This window comes from Bos indicus, chromosome 6 (genome assembly GCF_029378745.1).
Source record: "Bos indicus isolate NIAB-ARS_2022 breed Sahiwal x Tharparkar chromosome 6, NIAB-ARS_B.indTharparkar_mat_pri_1.0, whole genome shotgun sequence".
NCBI lineage: Eukaryota > Metazoa > Chordata > Mammalia > Artiodactyla > Bovidae > Bos > Bos indicus.
The window spans coordinates 113,803,916-113,824,500 of record NC_091765.1 but is presented as its reverse complement, the minus strand read 5'-3'; the positions used below and the strand labels follow the sequence as shown (position 1 = coordinate 113,824,500).

The following is a 20,585-nucleotide window of genomic DNA, read 5'->3' as shown; positions in this document are numbered from 1 at the left end:
AGGGACCCCGGGTAAGCAGCATGCTGTTACTTTCAAAACTAAGTTAACAGAAATAACTTTCAATAAGTGATCATTGCATCCTAATTTTATTTCTTCCCCAAACAGGGCCCTTGTTGAGTTTCTAATATCCTAATCATTCCCCAAATGGGAGATGAAATACTAGCTTTGATTCAGTTTTAACTAGCTCAATAAAAATGAAACAGAAATATAATTATTAAAGACAAAACCAAACGATACGAAAAGCTCTAACTCTACGGAGAGAAAACAAAACCAAGTAAACTTGAGGATTCAAGAAACAATCACTGGCACAGTTCAACTTTCTGTTTTACGTTCTCGAAAGGGGGAAAGGGGGGCCACGTCCACTTAACCACAGCAGCACATGCCCTTGTCCACAGCAGCTCAGGCTGACATCACGTGTGAGACACGCCCACTGGGGACGTCCAGTGGCCATCACCGAGTCACAGCACCATCCTCTCTACGGCCCCGGGACCAGCTGCACTCGGAGAGAATGCGAAATGTCACAGAGAACAACGAGTACCAGAGAATCCCATGCTGTCTGCATGTGCGAATGAAGAGTGTAGCAAAGGCAGTTTCAGCTTGGACCTGACGACCACGAAGCCCATTCCAGAGCAGGGTCCCCTGGAGGAGTGAGCCGCGGCTCACGCCGCTTCACAGTGCCACCAAACCAGCCGGCGTACGAGGTTCTGACATGACTGGACCCGCCTGCGGTTTTGAGCTCCTCTCAGAGGACTACACGGGGGGGCAGGTCCAGAGGCCCACTCCAGCATGGGGACAGCTTGGTGCCAGGATTGAATGGGGACGAGCATCACATCACAGGGATGTGGAGTGCAGTCAGAGAAGGCCGCCGTTCTGCGTAAACCACGGTGCGGCTGAGAGCCTGAAGACGGTTCGTGCTTTTACAGGAACGGCCAGCGCGGCAGCTGCAGCGGTCACACGCACACACAGGCAAGAAACAAGACTCATCTCACACGTAACACGTGACGTCACCGCTACCTATCTACCTACCTAACACAGCAGGAGCATCACCTGCGTCCCTGTCTCGCGATTGCGCCACTAACCCTGCAGTCGATCAGCTTGTAAACTTGTCAGTGGCTCTGGCCCTCATCAGTTTGCCGTGACCACACAGAGCTGCACGGAGAAGGACGTGAAGCTGGTATCAAACCTGCGTGGGAGAGAGCAAAGCGCAGAACCGCAGATATCACCGTCCTCGGTACTTGGGGAAGGAACAACACACCCGCATACAACAGACACTGTGTCCAAAATAGAAGACATCTGTGCTGAAACTACCCACACGGGGCCTTCTCGGCTCTGCTCTTTTCAATGAAGCAGAGTCTAGAAAGAAAAACCAGGGGACTTGCAAACGGCCTACACCAAGCTCCTGGTGAATGCCTGGCACGTCCACTTCCTCAGCCAACTTTCATTTGATAAGATTAGGAAAAAAAAAAAAAACCTTGTTAGGGAAAAGCAATGCAACAGTTTTTAATAAAAGGAGGAAAGAAGACATATATGCTTCATTGGTTTTGAAAACAGAAACCCCACCTTTGACAGCCAGGCTAAAGAGCTGTCTTCTCTGCCTGACCAAGCTCCCGTGGGCACCCCCGACCCCCCACCGGCTCCTCGCTGCAGGAGGACAGGGTCCTGTCCTGCACTTCAGCTGTCTCTACTCCCCCTTCGCCCACTGACCTCAGCTCCTCATCTTTCGCTCCACTTCGCCACGAGTTAAAGGCTAGAGTCATTTCTCAGCAACTTTGGTCCAAAGCAGAAATAAGATCCTTTCCCAGATTGAAGCCCCTACTCAGATTTCCTCCCAGCCATGACTCAGCAGCAGTGCCTTTGGGTCTGGCCCAGAGAATTTACCTGAACTAACCTCTCACTCAAAAGCCGTCTGCATTTTGAATTCCTTTAAAAGCTCTGAATTCCTTTCCCAATCTACTACCCTCTTCAGGGTCACACAGGAAACACTCTTTGGGTAACTGTCCAGCCACCCCCTTTTCTCTGAGGACTTTCTGTCACTCAGCCCCTGCTCCAGGCGGCTCTGTCCCCTTGATGCAGATTATCAAACCAGAGGTGGACAATGGCCCGAGTCCAGCCAATCAGATTTTCCCTCTAACTGGACGGGCTTGGATACCAGACTTCAGGTAGAGAAGGAATGACCCAGAAACAGGGAGAGGAGCAGATGAGAGTCTGTGGGTCATTAGACACAATAACTCTGGCTGTCAATCATTGGGCTCCCAGCTCAGGCTGCTGCATTTGCAGTGAGAGACCCTTGTTTCCTTCACGTATATTTCCACTTTGTCTTAAACGAGATTCATTACGTTTCTACGCTCTGTAACGAAAAGGTTCCTAAGACAGCCACCTGAGCGGTATTTCCAAACTCCTAGCCCACAGTCTATGAGGCAACAGCTTCAAGAAACCTGAAGTTAACAAAGTTGAAGTGGGGGAGGGAAAGGAAGAGGAGGACGGGGTGAACGCAGAACTCTTCCTGCAGAGACTGGGGTTCACTCAGCTCGAGAGACAGCCAGTACCTTCCACGTGACAGGCACGCACTCTGCTGGCACCCGGAGATGAAAAGCAGGGGAACGCAAGAGTCCTGGCACAGCTGTGAAGGGAAGACAGGAACGCACAGACAGGGCTCCCACAGACGGCTCCGAGCGGGACGAGAACACACAGCTGGGAAGCGCTGAACGAGCTTGGAAAGACACATATGGTAGGCGGCAGTCAGACAGAATATGCGGATTATCAAGTGCAGCGAAGCTGGCTACCCCAATGTCAGACCATGAGATAATTTAGGGAGGAAGTTTCTGAAGGCCAGAAGCCTCTCTATAATAGAAACGCTGTAGGAATCTTCTCACTTTAACTCTGTATTATAAAGGCACCTAAAGCGCCTAGGTCAAATAGCATGGTAAAAGCAAAATAATTTTCTAAGTAGTTATGATCTTAGAGATTACATCTTATAGTGAGTAATAAAGAACTCGTTGCATGAATTTAAATAGGTGATTATACTCTAAAACGATTCTATTTCAGGTTGCTGAAGGACATGAGAAATATTTGACATGAAATGTTAAAAGAGCAATAACATCATCCTACAGTATTTTCTTTAAAAACAACCAAAAAGTTATGAATCAAGCAAATATAGTGATCTTAAATGGGAGAGTCGTTATCACACTTTTAGCAACGCGTCCAAAGGAAATAATAGAGACGTGGAAACAGCACACATGAAAATATTCTAGACAGTATAACGAAAAATAAAGAGCAATCTACACATCCAGTAACAAAGAGCATCAGTTCAGTTCAGTTCAGTCGCTCAGTCGTGTCCGACTCTTTGTGACCCCATGAATCGCAGCACGCCAATACCAGATGGCTATTGGAATATTACTGGATAATGCAACTTAGCCACTAAAAGGTAATGTAATAACAAAATGAAATATATGTTGAGTGGGGAAAAGATATAAAATGAGGTATTCTCTAATCACAATAGTACTTAAAAAAAACACATCATAGAAAACTCAATACATACAGAAAAATGCTACAAAGGAAAACATGGTAATATTTACATAACAGTGGTAAGATAATGAGTACTTTATTTTTCTAAGTTTTTTTTTTTGTCAAGATTTATTATTTATAAACTTTTATGAAACACCTCCCCCCTTTTTCTCCCCTAAGTATTAGAAACCAAATGTAAACTCACTTCATCAGAAGCAGATCGAAGACACTGGACAGCGGCCTGTTTTTTCATTTCTTCAAGAGTTAGATCTGAGCACTTCTTCTTACTCTTTCCCCATTTCTTATAAGCTCCTTTTTCCCAGCCCAGGAAGATGTCATTCTCCTGAAATAAAATTAAGACCAGATTCAATGATCAACATAGTTTCAAACACTTATTATTTCCCACATACTTACATACACATTTCCTCTACAAATATCTTCATTCACAAGTTGGTACACATTAATAAATTATGAGGCCATAGAACGCTGTCAATCAGAACAGTAATGAATAATCAACCAGACTATTCAGGATAATCCATCATTTTAATACCTATTACTGAGATTAGTATTACATTATTATTTAGGATTTATGATCTCAATAAATCTCACCCATTTATGTTTGTAGGAAATGCTAATAAACAACTCAGACATTCATATGCAAATTTCAGTGTTATTTAAATTTCAGTATAAAAAACTATACACACAAATGTCCTCTTTTCTGTACTTCCCACCTGTCAATAGCAAGTGTTCATATTACTTTTTTTTTTTTTGGCCATGCCACATGACATGCGGGATCTCCAAACCCATGGCCCCCTGCAGTAGAAGGGCAAAGTCCTAACCCCTGGACAGCTAGGGAAGTCCCTTACTAACAGATTTTAACATTTAACAGTTGGATGGTTCATTCCTATTTCTATATCTTGCAGTTCAGAAAGCAACAGATATAAAATATTCTATGTTAGTATTCTTATTTTCCCCTTGATTATATATGCCTGTTATAAAAACTAAGGAAAATTTGAAAAATAGGAAGAAAGCAAATCTTCCATGATCCTACCACCAGTGAAAATTAGAACAATTTTCACACACTTAAAAAAGAAAAAGCATGATTGATTTCACACTGTCTGTATAATTTTGCACTTAACTTATATTGTAAAAATTACCTGCATGTTACTACAAATTCTTTGGCTACATAATATTCCAATAGGTTTACTTCACTTCCCTAAACAGGGACTTGAATATTTTTAATTGCTCGGCTATTTCACTTTGCCTTTCATTTGGTAAGTTATTATTAAAACCAATGGACATACAACAAGTTAGGAAAAAAAAAAAGATTAGAAAGAAAGACTAAGGCAAATTAAGAAAACTACTCCAAAGAATATCTGGCCTACCGTAAGCCCTCAGGAAATGGATATGAATTAATGAATGAGCTGGAATAAAGAAGGAAAAGCACAATAATAATTAATTCAAAAGATCTTTAAGGATCAAATTCATATACCATCAACTATCTAGTCTTTACTTTGATCAAATACATAAAAATTACTTTTCTAACACCAGGTAAAGAGTGGGAGGACCCTTCTCTCCATACACATTGTAATTAACATACTTTTTACGTAATTTCTTGGGCACGTCTCATGATCTCATGAATCCAAAAACCATTTTCTGGCTGAGTGGTGTCGATTCCATTTGCCAAGGGAAAATGTGCCTGATGGCCAAGTGAGAGCTCTCAAGTCTGTTCCAGCTTATCTAATGTTTGGCTACATGACATCTAAAGCCTGACACTGACATTTCTTATCAGTGATATCTTCTGGAGATAGAGCTTGTCCTTTCACAGAATGGGAACAGACCCATGACAATGGAGAGCCAAAGCTTCTGAAGGCAGAGAACCGTCATAATCTGGCTCTGCTGCTCAGGGTGTATAAAGTAAAGGTAGAAAACTTCTGTGTAATTACTCAGAACAGAGCTCCTTTCTGTTTCAGTTGCTGAGACTGGCTTTCCCTTTACCGAGCATTATGAACACGTTTCTCTACTGAAGCCATATTTAAGCTCAGCAGGAGTAATAACACATTTAAAGGTCCAAATAAAGTTTTCATAGACAGACAGAGGGACTTTCAAAATTCACATGGACACACAGTCCTCCGGGAGGGCAGTTTGACAATACACATCCAATGTCTTAAACACGAATATGCACTTCTGATCAGTAACTCTACTTCTGGAAATTTAGCCTAAAAAAAAAACACACCAAAATGTGCACAGATTTTGCTATAGTGATGTTCGTCATATAGTTCTCAACAGCAAACATGGACAAACAACTTAAATGTCAAGCGAGGAGGACTTGGTGCACGAGTTATAACTGACCAGGCAGTAAGACACAGCCGTTAAGGAGATTATGAAGCACACCCACTGACATGAGAAGCTATTCCCAACATATATGAGACAAGGTGTTCATACAACAGTATGATTTCATTTTTGGTTCAAGTAAACACACACACCTGTTAATGTGCATTCAAATGTCTGAGAAAAATGTACGAAGAGACCACCAAGGAGCCTGACTCTTGGTGAACAGAAGAGGAGTCTACAATTTTTCTTGTAGGTCAGACTCCCTGAACAGTCAAAAGTTGTTTTGTTTTTTTTTTTTAATGGAAAATTTGTAAGTCAAAAATAGAGAAATGAAAAGAGTTCCTATAGCTCTTCGCCTAGAACAAGTGTCTGGTACTTGCTTCGTCTGTCACATACCACAGAATTTACTTTTTAAATATACAATTCAGGGGTTTGGGGTATAATTCACAGGGTAATGCAAAATCATTATTTTAAAACATTTTTCATCACCCCAATTGGAAGCCCTGCGCCCACCAGCAGTCAGGTCCCATCTCCTTTCTCCCCCAGCTCACTGGTAACTACTAACCTGCTGTCTCTATGGATTTTCCTGGGCTGGGTGTTTTGTATAAATGAAATTACACAATCCACTTCTTTTCCTGCCTGGTTGCTCTTGCTCAGTGTAATACCTGAAAGGCTCAAGCATGTTGTGGCATACCATCAGTACTTCATCCTCTTTTATGACCAATGTTTCAGTGCATGGATGCACCGCATTTTGTTTATCCATTCATCCACTGAGGGACATCTGAATTCTTCTCACCTTTTGGCTACTGTGAATAACACAGCTATGAACATTCAAATAAAGTTTTTCTAGGGACATACATTTCCAGTCTTGCTGGGGATATATCTAGGAGTGGAACTGCTGGGTCACATGGTTAACTCTAGGGTTCAACCTTCTGAAGAGACACCAGGCTTGTCTATTCACTTTCTTGATGATGTCCTTTTACGTATAAAAGCTTTTCACTGTGATGAAGTCAATTCACTGATGTCCTCTTTGGCTGTTTGTGCTTTGGTACCTTATCTAGAGAATCACTGCCTAACCCCAGTCATGTCTTCTCCCAAGTTTTACAGTTTCAATTCTTACATTTCAGCCGGTAACCCATTTTGACTTAATATTTACATGTGGTATGAGGTGGGAGTCCAACTTCATTCTTTTACACACGGTTGCCCTGTTGTCCCAGCACCTTTTACTGAAGGTGTTTCTTTGCCCACTGAAGGGTCTAGTTGGAAATTACAAAGGTTTATTTTTGAACTGTCAGTTCTGTTACATACACCCAGTCACATGCAGGCCAGGATCAAACCGTCTTGCTTAGAGGGGCCGTGCAGTAGGTTTTAAAATTGGAAGTGTGAGTCCTCCAACTTTGTTCTTTTTCAAATTCTTTTGGCTATTCTGGATCCCTTGCATTTTGCATGAATTTCAGGATTGGCTTGCCAATTTCTGCAACAAAGGCAGCTGGGATTCTGACAGGGGTTGCCTTGAACCTGCAGATCAGCTTAGTGAGCACTGAAACTTTATGGATATTAAGCTTTCCGACTATGAATATGGAATGCTTTTCTATTTATTAGGTTTTCTTTGATTTCTGTCAATGATGTTTGTAACTTTTACTGTGCAAGTCTTGACTTCTTTTGTTAAACTTATTCCTAGTAATTTAATTCTTTTTGATTCTACTGTAAATGGAATTTTTCTAATTTCCTTCCTTAGGATTTTCTATTATATAACACTACATCAAGTCATTAGAAAGAGTTTTCGTTCTTCCTTTCCAACCTGATGACTTTTCCCCCCTTACCTAACTGTCCTGTTAATGCTGATTTGTAAGATTTTATGTATCTCATCTTTGAAAATGCCTTTTCACACAAATAGATACTGCCGAATACTGGTATTAATCAACAGGCATGGGTTTAATGGAAACTATTTGTTGCTTAGAAGGCATTTATAAAATTCTGCTCGCTTCCTCTCTTGATATGTACCTTTTCAACGTGTTATCACATTGCAGATCAATCACTCCCAAGTGAAAGTGAAGTGGGAGCTTTGCATCGAACCGTTACAGATTCCAAAATAAGACATTTTCCTCTGCACTGTGTTAAGGCATGAAAGATGCTGCTGGAACTGCACAACATACCCAGTGCAGATTTGTGCGGGAATGGAGGTTTTGCTTCTTGTTTTAACTTTTGACATAATGAATGATGCAACCTGACATTAATTGTGACTCAAGCAACATTAGCTGTTAGAGTGAGTCTGCTGCTGCTGCTAAGTCGCTTCAGTCATGTCCGACTCTGTGCGACCCCATAGACGGCAGCCCACCAGGCTCCCCAATCCCTGGGATTCTCCAGGCAAGAACACTGGAGTGGGTTGCCATTTCCTTCTCCAATGCGTGAAAGTGAAAACTGAAAGTGAAGTCGCTTAGTCGTGTCTGACTCTTAGCGACCCCATGGACAGCAGCCTACCAGGCTCCTCCATCCATGGGATTCTCCAGGCAAGAGTGCTGGAGTGGGGTGCCATTGCCTTCTCCAGAGTGAGTCTACCATATTACAAATTTTCATTTAAGTGCTATTTTGCCTTGTGATTTTAGGCTGAATTCATGAAGAAACAGCATCAAGTCTATAGGTAAAGCTATACACACGCTAGCATATGCGACAACTGTTCTGTATTCTGCTCTTTCCACTTACTATATTTGAGAGCTCCCTTTTTCTATTTTCGGGCTTCATGTACTCTGTGAATGTATTATGACTTATTAACCTTTAGAATTAAACTAGCAATCAGGTTTTAAAAGAACAGTGTAAAAGAAGCTCTATACTTCTATTGTTATATTTTCTATGCTGCAAAGTCATTAAAAGTCCACTTGGACACGAACATATAACATTAAGCGTGTGCAGAACATGCACTAGGTAGACTCGGTAAAGCCTGGCATGCTGCAGTCCATGCGGTCGCCAAAGACTCGGACATGACTGAGCGACTGATCAACAATGAATTCACTACACCAACTTATGATTTTTCAAAGTCATAACCCTGAAGATAAAACGCAATTATCAAGTCCCCAAAGAAGCTACGGCCGAGAACCTATTATTAGGTACTTCTTAGGACACTATCGCGAGGGAACTTAAAGCTAGAGTTTTGATTGACTTTGTCTTGCTGTCTTCTATCACAAAGGCAATTGAGAGCTGGAGGAAGAAAAAGAACACAACATTCTGAAATACAGCTGGTATCACTGATGTCTGCTGTCGTCGCCCACTGCTTCCCCTTAGCAGTCCTGGAACTCCAGAACCACCAGCGCCTGAATGGGACTAAGGCTCCTCCCAGCTCTGCGCCCTGATTGGCTGAATAGTAATAAGCTCGTTTCATGCATCTGGCCACAGGATTGGCTGAGAGGCAGACGACCAATCAGAAGTGAGCAGTTTAAATAAAGCACCTCCCCTGCCCAGAAAGGTTTCTGCTGGGAACGCAGGGACCACACCCTCTGGAGCCTGTGGTTCAGTTCAGTTCAGTCGCTTAGACTCTTTGCGACCCCATGGCCTGCAGCACGCCAGGTCTCCTTGTCCATCACCAACTCCCGGAGTGAACTCAAACTCATGTCCATTGAGTCGGCGATGCCATCCAACCATCTCCTCTGTCGTCCCCTTCCCCTCCTTCCTTCAATCTTTCCCATCATCAGGGTCTGAATGAGTCAGCTCTTCGCATCAGGTGGCCAAAGTATTGGAGTTTCAGCTTCAACATCAGTCCTGCCAATGAATATTCAGGACTGATTTCCTTTAGGATGGACTGGTTGGATTGTCTTGCTGTCCAAGGGATTCTCAATAGTCTTTTCCAACACCACAGTTCAAAAGCATCAATTATTCGGTGCTCAGCTTTCTTTATGGTCCAATTCGCACATCCATACACGACCACTGGAAAAACCACAGCGTGTGCACAGGACGTCTGCCAAATGTGATGCTCACCTTCTTGTGCCCTCCAGCCCTGGGGAGTAGCTGCAGAACCAAGCTGCAGAACCAAGGGGAGGCGGGGGCGGGGAGGGGCGCCGAGCGGATGCCCTGAGGACACCCAGGGAAGCTCTGCTGAACCAGGCGGGGGCAGTCCTGATTCCGGACTTCTAGATATATGACATTCCTTCCCAATTAAGCCAATGTATGCCAGATTTGTGACTGCGTGTGAATGAAAGATGCAGCTAGAATTTGAAGAGGGGCCTCAGTAATAAATTCACTTCTAACAGCTCAAAGGAACTGTAAATTGCCTCTCAGTGAGTAGCACAAATTAAATGAGCATAATGTCACCTTAAGTACATCCTTTTTTTCCTACTAGGTCATCAGACAACATGTTCATCACTGGCCTTCCTGCTTTCAGTTGCCCAACCCAGCTCACCCACCACAATGCTGCCATTTGGCACTGCTGACTAAATACAGCAGCAGGTGGTCTTGTCTCTGGGACTAAAATATCCATCCCCCAGTGGAGCACAATGACAGGTTTGCGAACCTGCTTCCTGCTCACCCTTCTCAGGCTGATCTCCTCCCACCCTTCACTGCACCGCCCCCCCCACCGGGCTCCCAGCATCAGGCCCTGCTGCCTCTTCGACCGCTCGTTTGTTTCAAGACTGTTCTGCTCCAGACTCTGCAGCCAGAGCGTGGCAGGGACCCCTAACCTGGCAGCTGTCTCTCAGGGCCCATCCCCAGTCATCTCCACCATCCTGCCGCCATCAATGCCCAGCATGTCATGGGCACTCACGTGGTGAGTAAAAACCTATAAATGTGCACTAAATGCAGTATTTCTAGTCAGACCATCTTCTCTATTGCATGAAAAGATTTTACTGAAAAACCCCACCCTTTTTACTATGGTATCTGAGGGAGTTTGCAGACATGAACTTGTGCACCCACCATTATTACTAACTCCTACTCCTTATGTATAAAGTTAATTTAATGTCTGTTAAGTGAATGGTTGTTGAAATACAGTATATGCAGCAAGACGCCTGAGGAACGCAGGATGGGTCAGTTGCTATTGTTAAAGATTATGGTAAAGGAAAACACTGCAAATGCTAGCCTTTCCAAGCTGTGAAATGCTAAGCTAATGGGGATATACTGCAAAGTACTTTACAAGTGGGCTAAAAGAACAAAAAGTTCTGCTGAATACAGAAATGATCCATCTCAACGAGCAATTAGTTCTAGGATTATTCTTTCTCAACCTGTAGGCAAAAATAGAAAATGCAGTAATCCAGCTACATTTGTAGAATGATGGACTCTGAGGGAGAAGATACAATTAATTAAAGGATTTAAAAGAAACTGAAACTGGGGCTCTCCTGGTAGTCCAGTGGTCTTCTGTACTTCCAGTGCAGACTCTGTACTTCCAATGCAGGTGGCTGGAGTTTTATCCCTGGTCAGCGAACTAAGATCCCACATAGCACATGGAGAAGCCAAAAAAGAGACAAGAAACTGTGACAAAGAGACAGAAATCGAGACAGTGAGGTACTGGTATAAAGACAGACATACAGACCAATGACTAGAACAGAGAGCCAAGTAACAGACCCTTACAGTCATGCTCAAAATGTTTTTCACAAGGGTGTCAAGGCCATTCAATGAGGACAGGGCAGTCTTGTCAACAAATGATGCTGGGAAAACTAGATAACCACATGCGAAAGAAGGAAATTTGACTCTTAACCCACAACGTATATAAAAGTTAATTCAAAACGGATCAAAGACCTATACGCAAAAGCTAAAACTTAGAAATGCTGGGCAAAGATTTCTTGGATATGACACCAAAGACACAGGTAACAAAAGAAAAAACAGACAAACTGGGCTCATTAAGTTTTTTAAATTTAGTGCAATGAAAGACACTATGAACAGAGTGAAAAGGCAAACCCCAAGGAGGGGGAAATATCCACAAACCACATATCCGATAAGGGGTTAGTATCCAAAACCTGTAGAGAATACCTAAGATGCAACAACAAAGAGAGATTCAAAAACGGGAAAAAGACTTGAGAGTCTCCAAAGAAGATACACGAATGGCCAATAAACAAATGAAGAGATGCTCAACATCATTACTCATCAGGGAAATGTTAAGTGAAACCTACAAGATACCGATTAGGATGACTACTGTGAAAAACTAACAAACCAACAGGACAGAACAAGTGCTGGTGAGGATGTGGAGAAACGGAACCCCATTCACCACTGGTGGGAGTGCACCAGAGTGCAGCTCACGTGAAAGCAGAACCACCACAGGTCCAGCAGTTCCACTTCCGGACAAATACCTCTCAAAGCTGAAAGCGGCGTCTTGATGAGATATTCGCCCACCTGCGTTCATACAACAGTACTGCTCACAGTAGCTTCAACATTCGAGAAACCCGAGTGTCCACTGTTGGATGGATGGATATGCAAAATGTGGCATATCCGTATGATAGAATACTGCTGCTGCTGCTGCTGCGTCGCTTCAGTCGTGTCCGACTCTGTGTGACCCCATAGATGGCAGCCCACCAGGCTCCCCCATCCCTGGGATTCTCCAGGCAAGAACACTGGAGTGGGTTGCCATTTCCTTCTCCAATGCATGAAAGTGAAAAGTGAAGTCGCTCAATCGAGTCCGACTCTTAAGTGACCCCATGGACTGCAGCCCACCAGGCTCCTCCGTCCATGGGATTTTCCAGGCAAGAGTACTGGAGTGGGGTGCCATTGCCTTCTCCGATGATAGACTACTACTTGGCCTTAAAAAGGAAGGAGATTCTGACACCTGCTGCAATACAGATGAACTCTGAGGACGTGATGCACAGTGAAATAAGTTGGTCACAAAGAAACAAATAAATATCACATGACTCCATTGATAAGAGGTCCTTAAGAGGAGTCAAAAATCATAAAGACAGAAAGCATTGGGTTGGCCAAAAAGTTCACTAGAGTTTACGTTAACATTTTTGGGGAAAAAACCCTCAACAAACCTTTTGGCCAACCGACATGATGGTGGTTGCCTGGGGCTGGGGGAAGGGGGAATTTTGTAAAGCTTCCATTTTATGAGATGAAAAGGGTTCAGAGACGGATGATGGCTGCATAACATTATGAGTGCATATGATACCACGGAAATGTGTACACTTCAAGATGGAAGAGATGGCAGTGCTGAGGAAGGAAGAAACTTCAGTAGCTTCTCTGAAGGGCAGGCCCCAGCCTGCAGCTACGGCCTCTGCACTCACCTCCACCATGCTCCCCTCCCGACCCACACACAAGTCACACGCCTGAGAAAGAAGCACACGTCTGTTCCTTTCTTTAATAAACATCTGAGCCTTTCCTGCATCCCATGAATTGTCTCAAGGGCTACGAATACAGCAGAAAACATGGCAAGCAAGGTCCCTAGCTCTGTGAACTGTATATCCCAGCGGAGGAGGCTTACAGACAGACAGAAAACACAGCCAACAATCCCACAATTCTGGGCAGTAACAAGTGTCACGGGCTTCCTGGTGGCTCAGACAGTAAAGCATCTGCCCGTAATGCGGGAGACCTGGGTTCGATCCCTGGGTCGGGAAGATCCCCTGGAGAAGGAAATGGCAACCCACTCCAGTATTCTTGCCTGGAAAATTCCACGGATGGAACAGCCTGGTGGGCCAAAGTCCATGGGGTCGCAGAGTCGGACACAACTGAGCAACTTCACTGGTTAAACAAGTGTTATGAAGAAAAATAAAGCAGAAAACAAGACTGAGAATGGGAGGTTTCTTTTTAAATATGGTGGTCAAAGAAAGACTGAGGCTAAGACAAGCCAAATAAACACCTAACTAAACAGGTAAACAAACAAATACCCTCTTTTAAAAAGTAAACCAATTCAAGACATGGCGGGAAGCGGCCGGCGGCACTGCACCTGGCCTGAGGTCTGCTCTCTACACCACAGGAACACGAACGCTAAGAAGATGAAGGCTCTTGCAAGCAGAACATTGACGACTGAAGGAGCAGGCATAACTGAGTCAGACAAAGAATCACCATTTCGTGACCATCAGAGTAACAACGGATCCAGGTGGGAGCCATCCATGGACGTAAGCTCATCAAGTCTCCTCTGAACAGGTGACCTGAAAACCACACAGCGAGGGGCTCAGCTTCGTAGTGCAGAAACCTGGCGGCCACCAGTGGAACCAAAGTCAGCGTCCACCAGAGTGAGACAGACTGGTGTTGCGTGCTGTCTGCCGTGACGCACCAAGAAGGAGGCTCGCCGCCTGTGTAATGCCACTGCCCTGAGGCATACTGCTGCTGCTACTGCTAAGTCGATTCAGTCGTGTCTGACTCTGTGCGATCCCATAGACGGCAGCCCACCAGGCTCCCCCGTCCCTGGGATTCTCCAGGCAAGAACACTGGAGTGGGTTGCCATTTCCTTCTCCAATGCATGAAAGTGAAAAGTGAAAGGGAAGTCACTCAGTCATGCCTGACTCTTAGTGACCCCATGGACTGCAGCTCACCAAGCTCCTCCGACCATGGGATTTGCCAGGCAACAGTACTGGAGTGAGGTGCCACTGCCTTCTCCCCACTGAGGCGTAAGCGGACTCTAAATGAGAGGAAGCAGACGTACCCATAGGGGGACACTCTGCAAGAAAACTGGCCTGTACGCATCAAAAATGTCGTTATGAGACACAAAGGAAAGAGGAGGAACCACTCCAGGTTAAAAGAAATCATAAAGAGACGTGACCACGAAAGTCAATGCGTGACCCTAGGCGAGGAAAAAACTACAGTGGAGGACATCACTGAGCATCAGCAGTGTACTAGGCCATAACGTGCTGGAGTGAATTTCCTGGATTTTATAATTGTCCTGTGGCTTAGAGAAAATGCAACCAACAAATAATAGGCTGATTCATGTAGGAGAGATGGGCATCAAAAGCAGAGGGGAGAAATAAGCAAAAGTGGGAACGTGTTAGCAATAAGGGGCTGACTGAAAGTCTTTGCTCTATTCTTCCAATTCTTCGGATGTTTGAAATCATTTCAAAAAATTTTTAAGATGATTATAGGATTTCTGCCATTAAACATCATATAAATTACTGGGAGAGACATTCAAATAACCATAATGAAGAGCAGAAACCTGGTCAAGTTTGGAAGACACTGTTTTCGTCAGGAGCTGTCAGAAGTGCATTCACAGAAAGGTGATCTGGGCCTCGAAAGGATGCATTAGAAAAGTGGTTTATATTTACAGCTAAAAGTAGTTTATACTGAATACCTGGTTTAGCTAAGCATACGTTTATCAGAATATGGTAATCGTAACCAAAAAGGAAAAAAAAAACGAAGAAAACTTTGTGGAAGTAAAATTACTGTGACCCAACTACAGTATCTACACATTAGAAGGCGGTTGTTGCCCAGGACTACACAGGCATCAGCTGATGCCACAATGTACTCCCAGCCCCGCCCAGATCAGAGGGTCACACTTAAAACCCTGGCTGCCTGTCAGCCTCGACCTAGATGAGGGCCTGATCAGCTTCACTTCCTCCCTGGTGGTCCAGGGAGGGTGGGACAAGCACAGACCTGTTTCTTAGACCTCAGGAGCTCTGTTTCTTTTAACCAAAACTGAGAAAGCCATGAATTCATCATGACAAATAAGGTCAGTAGTTGCAGCCATGACCTTAAAACTAGTCGTCTTCAAGGTCAGGCTAATTCAAGGACTGAGGGATGAGAAAAGATGTGAGAAAACAAACACCCCCAAGGCGGAGTCACCTGACCTCCAATGGACAGGGCGGGGGTGGGGGGGTGAGGCCACCGTGGGTGTGACCCAGGGACCAGGGAGGTGGCATGCCTCGTCGCCTACAGCGGGCTCCCGAGCACACCTGCTGGCCGGAGACTGAGCCACAGGAGGTCAGCTCAGCGCCTTCCGTGGCTCCCTGCCCTGACTCTGAGCATATCCTCCTCCTCCTTGAGGATCGGAAAAGTTACCGACGGGCTGGCTGACCCTTGGGTCCTCTCCTATGAAAGGACATTTCCAATATGACCTTCCCCATCAGCATGAGACTTATTGGCACCGTGCTAGCCTGGGACAAGCAGAAAAGGATTTCAGGATCCTTCTGGTTCCCAGTGGATTCTCCTTGTGATTCTCGGCATGCTCTGTTTCCACTGACCTTTATCTGTCCTGTGTCCTAAACATGAACCAGAACAGGGAGGAGCAAACACGGAGCGTGCTGATGGCGGCCAGGACCCGTCCCCAGCTTCCTACAGTGAAGAAAGAACTCAGGAGTTCACAGACAACTCTGATCACCTAAGTGTTCAACTGGAATCTCAGCAGCAGTCCTGCGTTTTTTCCCTTTCAATGTCCTACAGCATCTAACACTTAAATACTTCTGACTTGTTTCATGAGTATATATTTACAACTGAAGTATATGATTTCTAAGTTAACAGAAACACCTTCCTCATTTCTGGAAATATTAATTCTTGTACTTTGGTTGTTGCTCGTTGTTCAGTCGCTCAGTCAGTTCTGACTCTTTGTGACACGCCAGGCTTCCCTGTCCTTCACTGTCTCCAGGAGTTTGCCCAAACTCATGAGTCAATAATGTCATCCAACCATATCATTCTCTGTCAACCCCTTCTCCTCCTGCCTTCAATCTTTACCAGCATCAGGGTCTTTTCCAATAAGTTGATTCTTCACATCAAGTGGCCAAAGTATTGGAGCTTCGGCATCAACATCAGTCCTACCAGTGAATATTCAGGGTTGATTTCCTTTAGGATTGACTGGTTGGATCTCCTTGCCATACAAGGGACTCTCAAGAGTCTTCTCCAACACCACTGTTCGGAAGCATCAATTCTTTGGTGCTCAGCCTTTTTTATGGTCCAACTCTCACGTCCATACATGCCTACTGAAAAAACCATAGCTTTGACTAGACGGACCTTTGTCAGCAAAGCAACGTCTCTGCTTTTAAATATGCTGCCTAGGTTTGTTATAGCTTTTTCTTCCAAGGAGCAAGCATCTTTTAATTTCATGGCTGCAGTCACCATCCACAGTGATTCTGAAGCCCAAGAATATAAAGTCTGTCACTGTTTCCATTGTTTCCCCATCTGTTTGTCATGAAGTGATGGGACCAGATGCTATGATCTTAGTTTTCTGAATGTTGAGCTTTAAGCCAGCTTTTTCAGTCTCCTCTTTCACCTTCATCAAGAGGCTCTTTAGTTCTTCTTCACTTTCTGCCATAAGGCAGTGTCATCTGCATATCTGAGGTTATTGATGTTTTTCCCTGCAATCTTGATTCCAGCTTGTGCTTCATCCAGCCCGGCATTTCCCATGATGTACTCAGCATAGATGTTAAATAATCAGGGTGACAATATATAGCCTTGATGTACTCCTTTCCCAATTATGAACCAGTCTGTTGTTCCATGTCCAGTTCTAACTGTTGCTTCTTGACTTGCATACAAGTTTCTCAGGAGGCAAGTAAGGTGGTCTGGTATTCCCATGTCTTTCAGAATTTTCCACAGTTTGTTGTGATCTATACAGTCAAAGGCTTTAGTGAAGTCAATGAAGCAGAAGTAGATGTTTCTCTGGAATTATCTGTTTTTTTTCTATGATCCAACAGATGTTGGCAATTTGATCTCTGGTTCCTCTGCCTTTTCTAAATCAAGTTTGTACATCTGGAAGTTCTTGGTTCACATACTGTTGAAGCCTAGCTTGAAGGATTTTGAGCATTACCTTGTTAGCATGTGAAATATGTACAACTGTGCAGTGCTTTTGGGGACTGGGACGAAAACTTATCTTTTCCAGTCCTGTGGCCACTGCTGAGTTTTCCAAATTTGCTGGCATATTGAGTGCAGCACTTTCACAGCATCATCTTTTAGGATTTGAAATCGCTCAGCTGGAATTCCATCACCTCTATTAGCTTTGTTCATAGTCATGCTAAGGCCCACTTGACTTCACATTCAGGATGTCTGGCTCTAGGTGAGTGATCACACCATCACAGTTATCCAGGTCATTAAGACCATTTTGCTACAGTTTTTCTGTGTATTCTTGCCACATCTTAATACCTTCTCCTTTTGTTAGAATCATACAGTTTCTGTCCTTTATTGTGCTCACCTCTGCATGAAATGTTCCCTTGGTATCTCTAATTTTCTTGAACAGATCTCTAGTCTATTTGGTGGATTTAACATTTTACTTGCCCCTAAAAAAGTATATTTACACTTACTGGAAAGATGATGGAAAATAATAGAGCTTCGGCAAGAAAATCATACAAACTATTGACCACCAAAATAACACATTTTCTGATGATTAGGTTTTTACACGTCAACTCCCTCAAAACCTTACTTGACCCAACTGTCACCAGACAGGCCAGTAGCCAATCTGGAAGCGAGGAAAATGTGGAAAGAACGAGCAAACCCCAGCAGTGAAGAGCACGCTGCACCAGCAACGCGTGATGGGTGGGGCTTGCCGTGAAGCCCCCGTGTTTATGAGACTCCTCTGCGGTTCGGAACGTCAAAGCCAGTTTCTGGTGTCAATGAACGTCTGTTCCTGCTTTCAGTGTTCCTAACAATGGTTTAAAACAACAACTAAGAACTGCCCACAAAACACTCAACTCTTTTTTTGGCTTGTCTGCGCCTCGCCACATGTGGGATCTTAGTTCCCCAACCAGGGATTGAACCTGTGGCCTCTGCAATGGAAGCGCAGAGTCCTAACCACCGGAACACCAGGGAAGTCCCCAACCACTCCCTTTTAGGTGAAATCTGTGCCCCGCAGTCACTCAGAAACCACCCGCTCGGTGCTGAGAGCTCTGCTTCCCTTTCAGCAAGCCTCATACTCAGCAGCTTCTCCTGGTGAGTGAGACCAAAGTTGAGATCTTTGTCAAGAACACAGATTTGTTCGCTTTATTCACCTATGCACCTAAATCAAGTAATATGTATAATGGCTCATTTAAGGTCATTTGGTTATCGTTCAGTCGAAAAATCGTGTCCAACTCTTTGCGACTCCATGGACTGCAGCATGCCAGGCTCTTTGTCCACCACTATGTCCCAGAGTTTCCTCAAATTCATATCCACTGAGTATTTAAAGTTATATGCTTTATCAAAATTTTAACTCTCCTGATTCAAAACACACACTTGGATTAATAAGCAGCTTATCATCACTGTTGGAGATGAAATATTCAAGTTTGAAACGTTAAGCAGTATTAATAGACACAATGATTAAAACTTGTTATCATCATGTCTCATTTTCCTAAACCAACATTCTGGAGCAGTGCTACTCCAAGGCAGCAGGTCACCTAACTACTACCATCCACGAGAAGATCCAGAGTCTGCCAGAACGTCGATCAAGTCTCAGAGACAGTGACTGCACCAGTGTGCTCGGTGACTTGGCTCATCAGCTTAAAAGTTTCTGGACCACAGCCGTCTACCTGCTCCAGAGTACGAAAGCACTCTCGGGAGGAAAATGCAGACATGCAGACACAATCATGAGCTTTCACAAAACATTCACAGCACGTAAATACCTGTTCCTGCAGGTCGTAGTCATAGCTGTCGTGCAGCAGAAGACTGAGGACGTATCGAGTATAAATCATGGCATCAATGCCACATTTCTCTAGCTCTTGTCCCAGCCAGGTCTGCACGGGACCCAGAGCATGAAGCAGAGACATTTCAGAGACAGATACGGGGCCTGGGTAAGAGCTGGAGGAGCTTTCAGATGGTAAATCGTCCACAGCAACTGCACAGACAGGGCGCATGAACTGAGGTGGCTGACATCCTTAAGATGCGAAGCATTTTCTGCAGTGACGTTCTGTTGGTGTCTGGAGGGGATATTCACTCCAGTAAAAAGGAGAGATGTTGGACATCTAGGGTAAACATTTATTTCTGCTGGCAGTCAGCCATCTACAACTGAATTTCCCTCTGCAGGCATGACCAATGAATCAACATCCTGATATTAACATACATTTAGATACGATGTTCTACTTTAATTTCACATCGAGGCCAAATGTAAGTCTCCAGCAGAACCTACAAAAATAAGAGAGAAAAAAGGTAGCATTATGTACAGATATAAATTATTGATCTTTTGAAAAAAATCCAAATAAACGATTCCTGTTTGACTCTCTGATCACTTGTGATACAGGCCACTCTTTTAATAGCTTTTCTCACTAAATTAACCCTTTCAACATGTCAAACTAATCTAACAATGGCTTTATTAAGTCATAATATTCTTTATGCTAGAGTTCTGATTAATTTATGCCACTAGAAAATGAAGACTAACAGTAATAGGTAAATCTCATTGGATCAGCTTTTATAGGAATTTTGGCAGACAATCAGAGGGCTACCAAAAATGACTTTTAAAAAATGTATCAATAGTTATTTCTAGTAAGAGCATAAACCAGAAAGACAGACCCTCCTTACCAAAAATTTTAGACTCAGCTTCCTGCATTTCATCTCGAACTACACATTAGATGTTACATACAGGTTTAAATCCACCCCAGGACGATATCACTAGATTAATGTATTACTAGGTTAATGTATTCTGGGCTTCCCAGGTGGCACAGTGGTAAAGAACCCACCTGCCAACACAGGAGACACAAGAGAGGCAGGTTTGATCTCTGGGTCGGGAAGATCCTCTAGAGTAGGAAATGATAACCCACTCCAGTATTCTTCCCTGGAAAATTCCATGGACAGAGGAGCCTAGCAGGCTTCAGTCCATGGGGTCAGAAAGAGTTGGACACGACTGACTATGCAAACACAGTCATATGGCTTCTGCTACTTTCTAAAATCTTCCTTACCATACTGTCTTTTCTGAATTATAAAAACTAGATAAATCAAAGCAAAGATTTTCTGTTTTTACT

The 20,585-nt window shown here is 43.9% G+C and overlaps 1 protein-coding gene across 11 annotated transcripts in view; it reads right to left on the bottom strand.

The window, feature by feature from the left end:
- The window catches only part of KIAA0232 (KIAA0232 ortholog), an 82,920-nt gene that overhangs the window by 31,609 nt on the left and 30,726 nt on the right, over positions 1-20,585 (bottom strand). For 9 of the 11 annotated variants that reach the window (XR_011567283.1, XM_070791853.1, XM_070791859.1 and 6 more), the window contains 2 exons: positions 19,254-19,752; positions 3,710-3,847 (listed from right to left, as the gene is read on the bottom strand). Coding sequence is in view for 10 of the 11 variants with exons in the window: in XM_070791853.1 (XP_070647954.1) it covers positions 3,710-3,847; positions 19,254-19,484 (369 nt within the window). In the remaining variant the exon portion in view is untranslated. The remainder of the gene's footprint in view (positions 1-3,709; positions 3,848-19,253; positions 19,753-20,585) is intronic. The other 2 variants (XM_070791862.1, XM_070791863.1) reach the window with 1 other exon arrangement.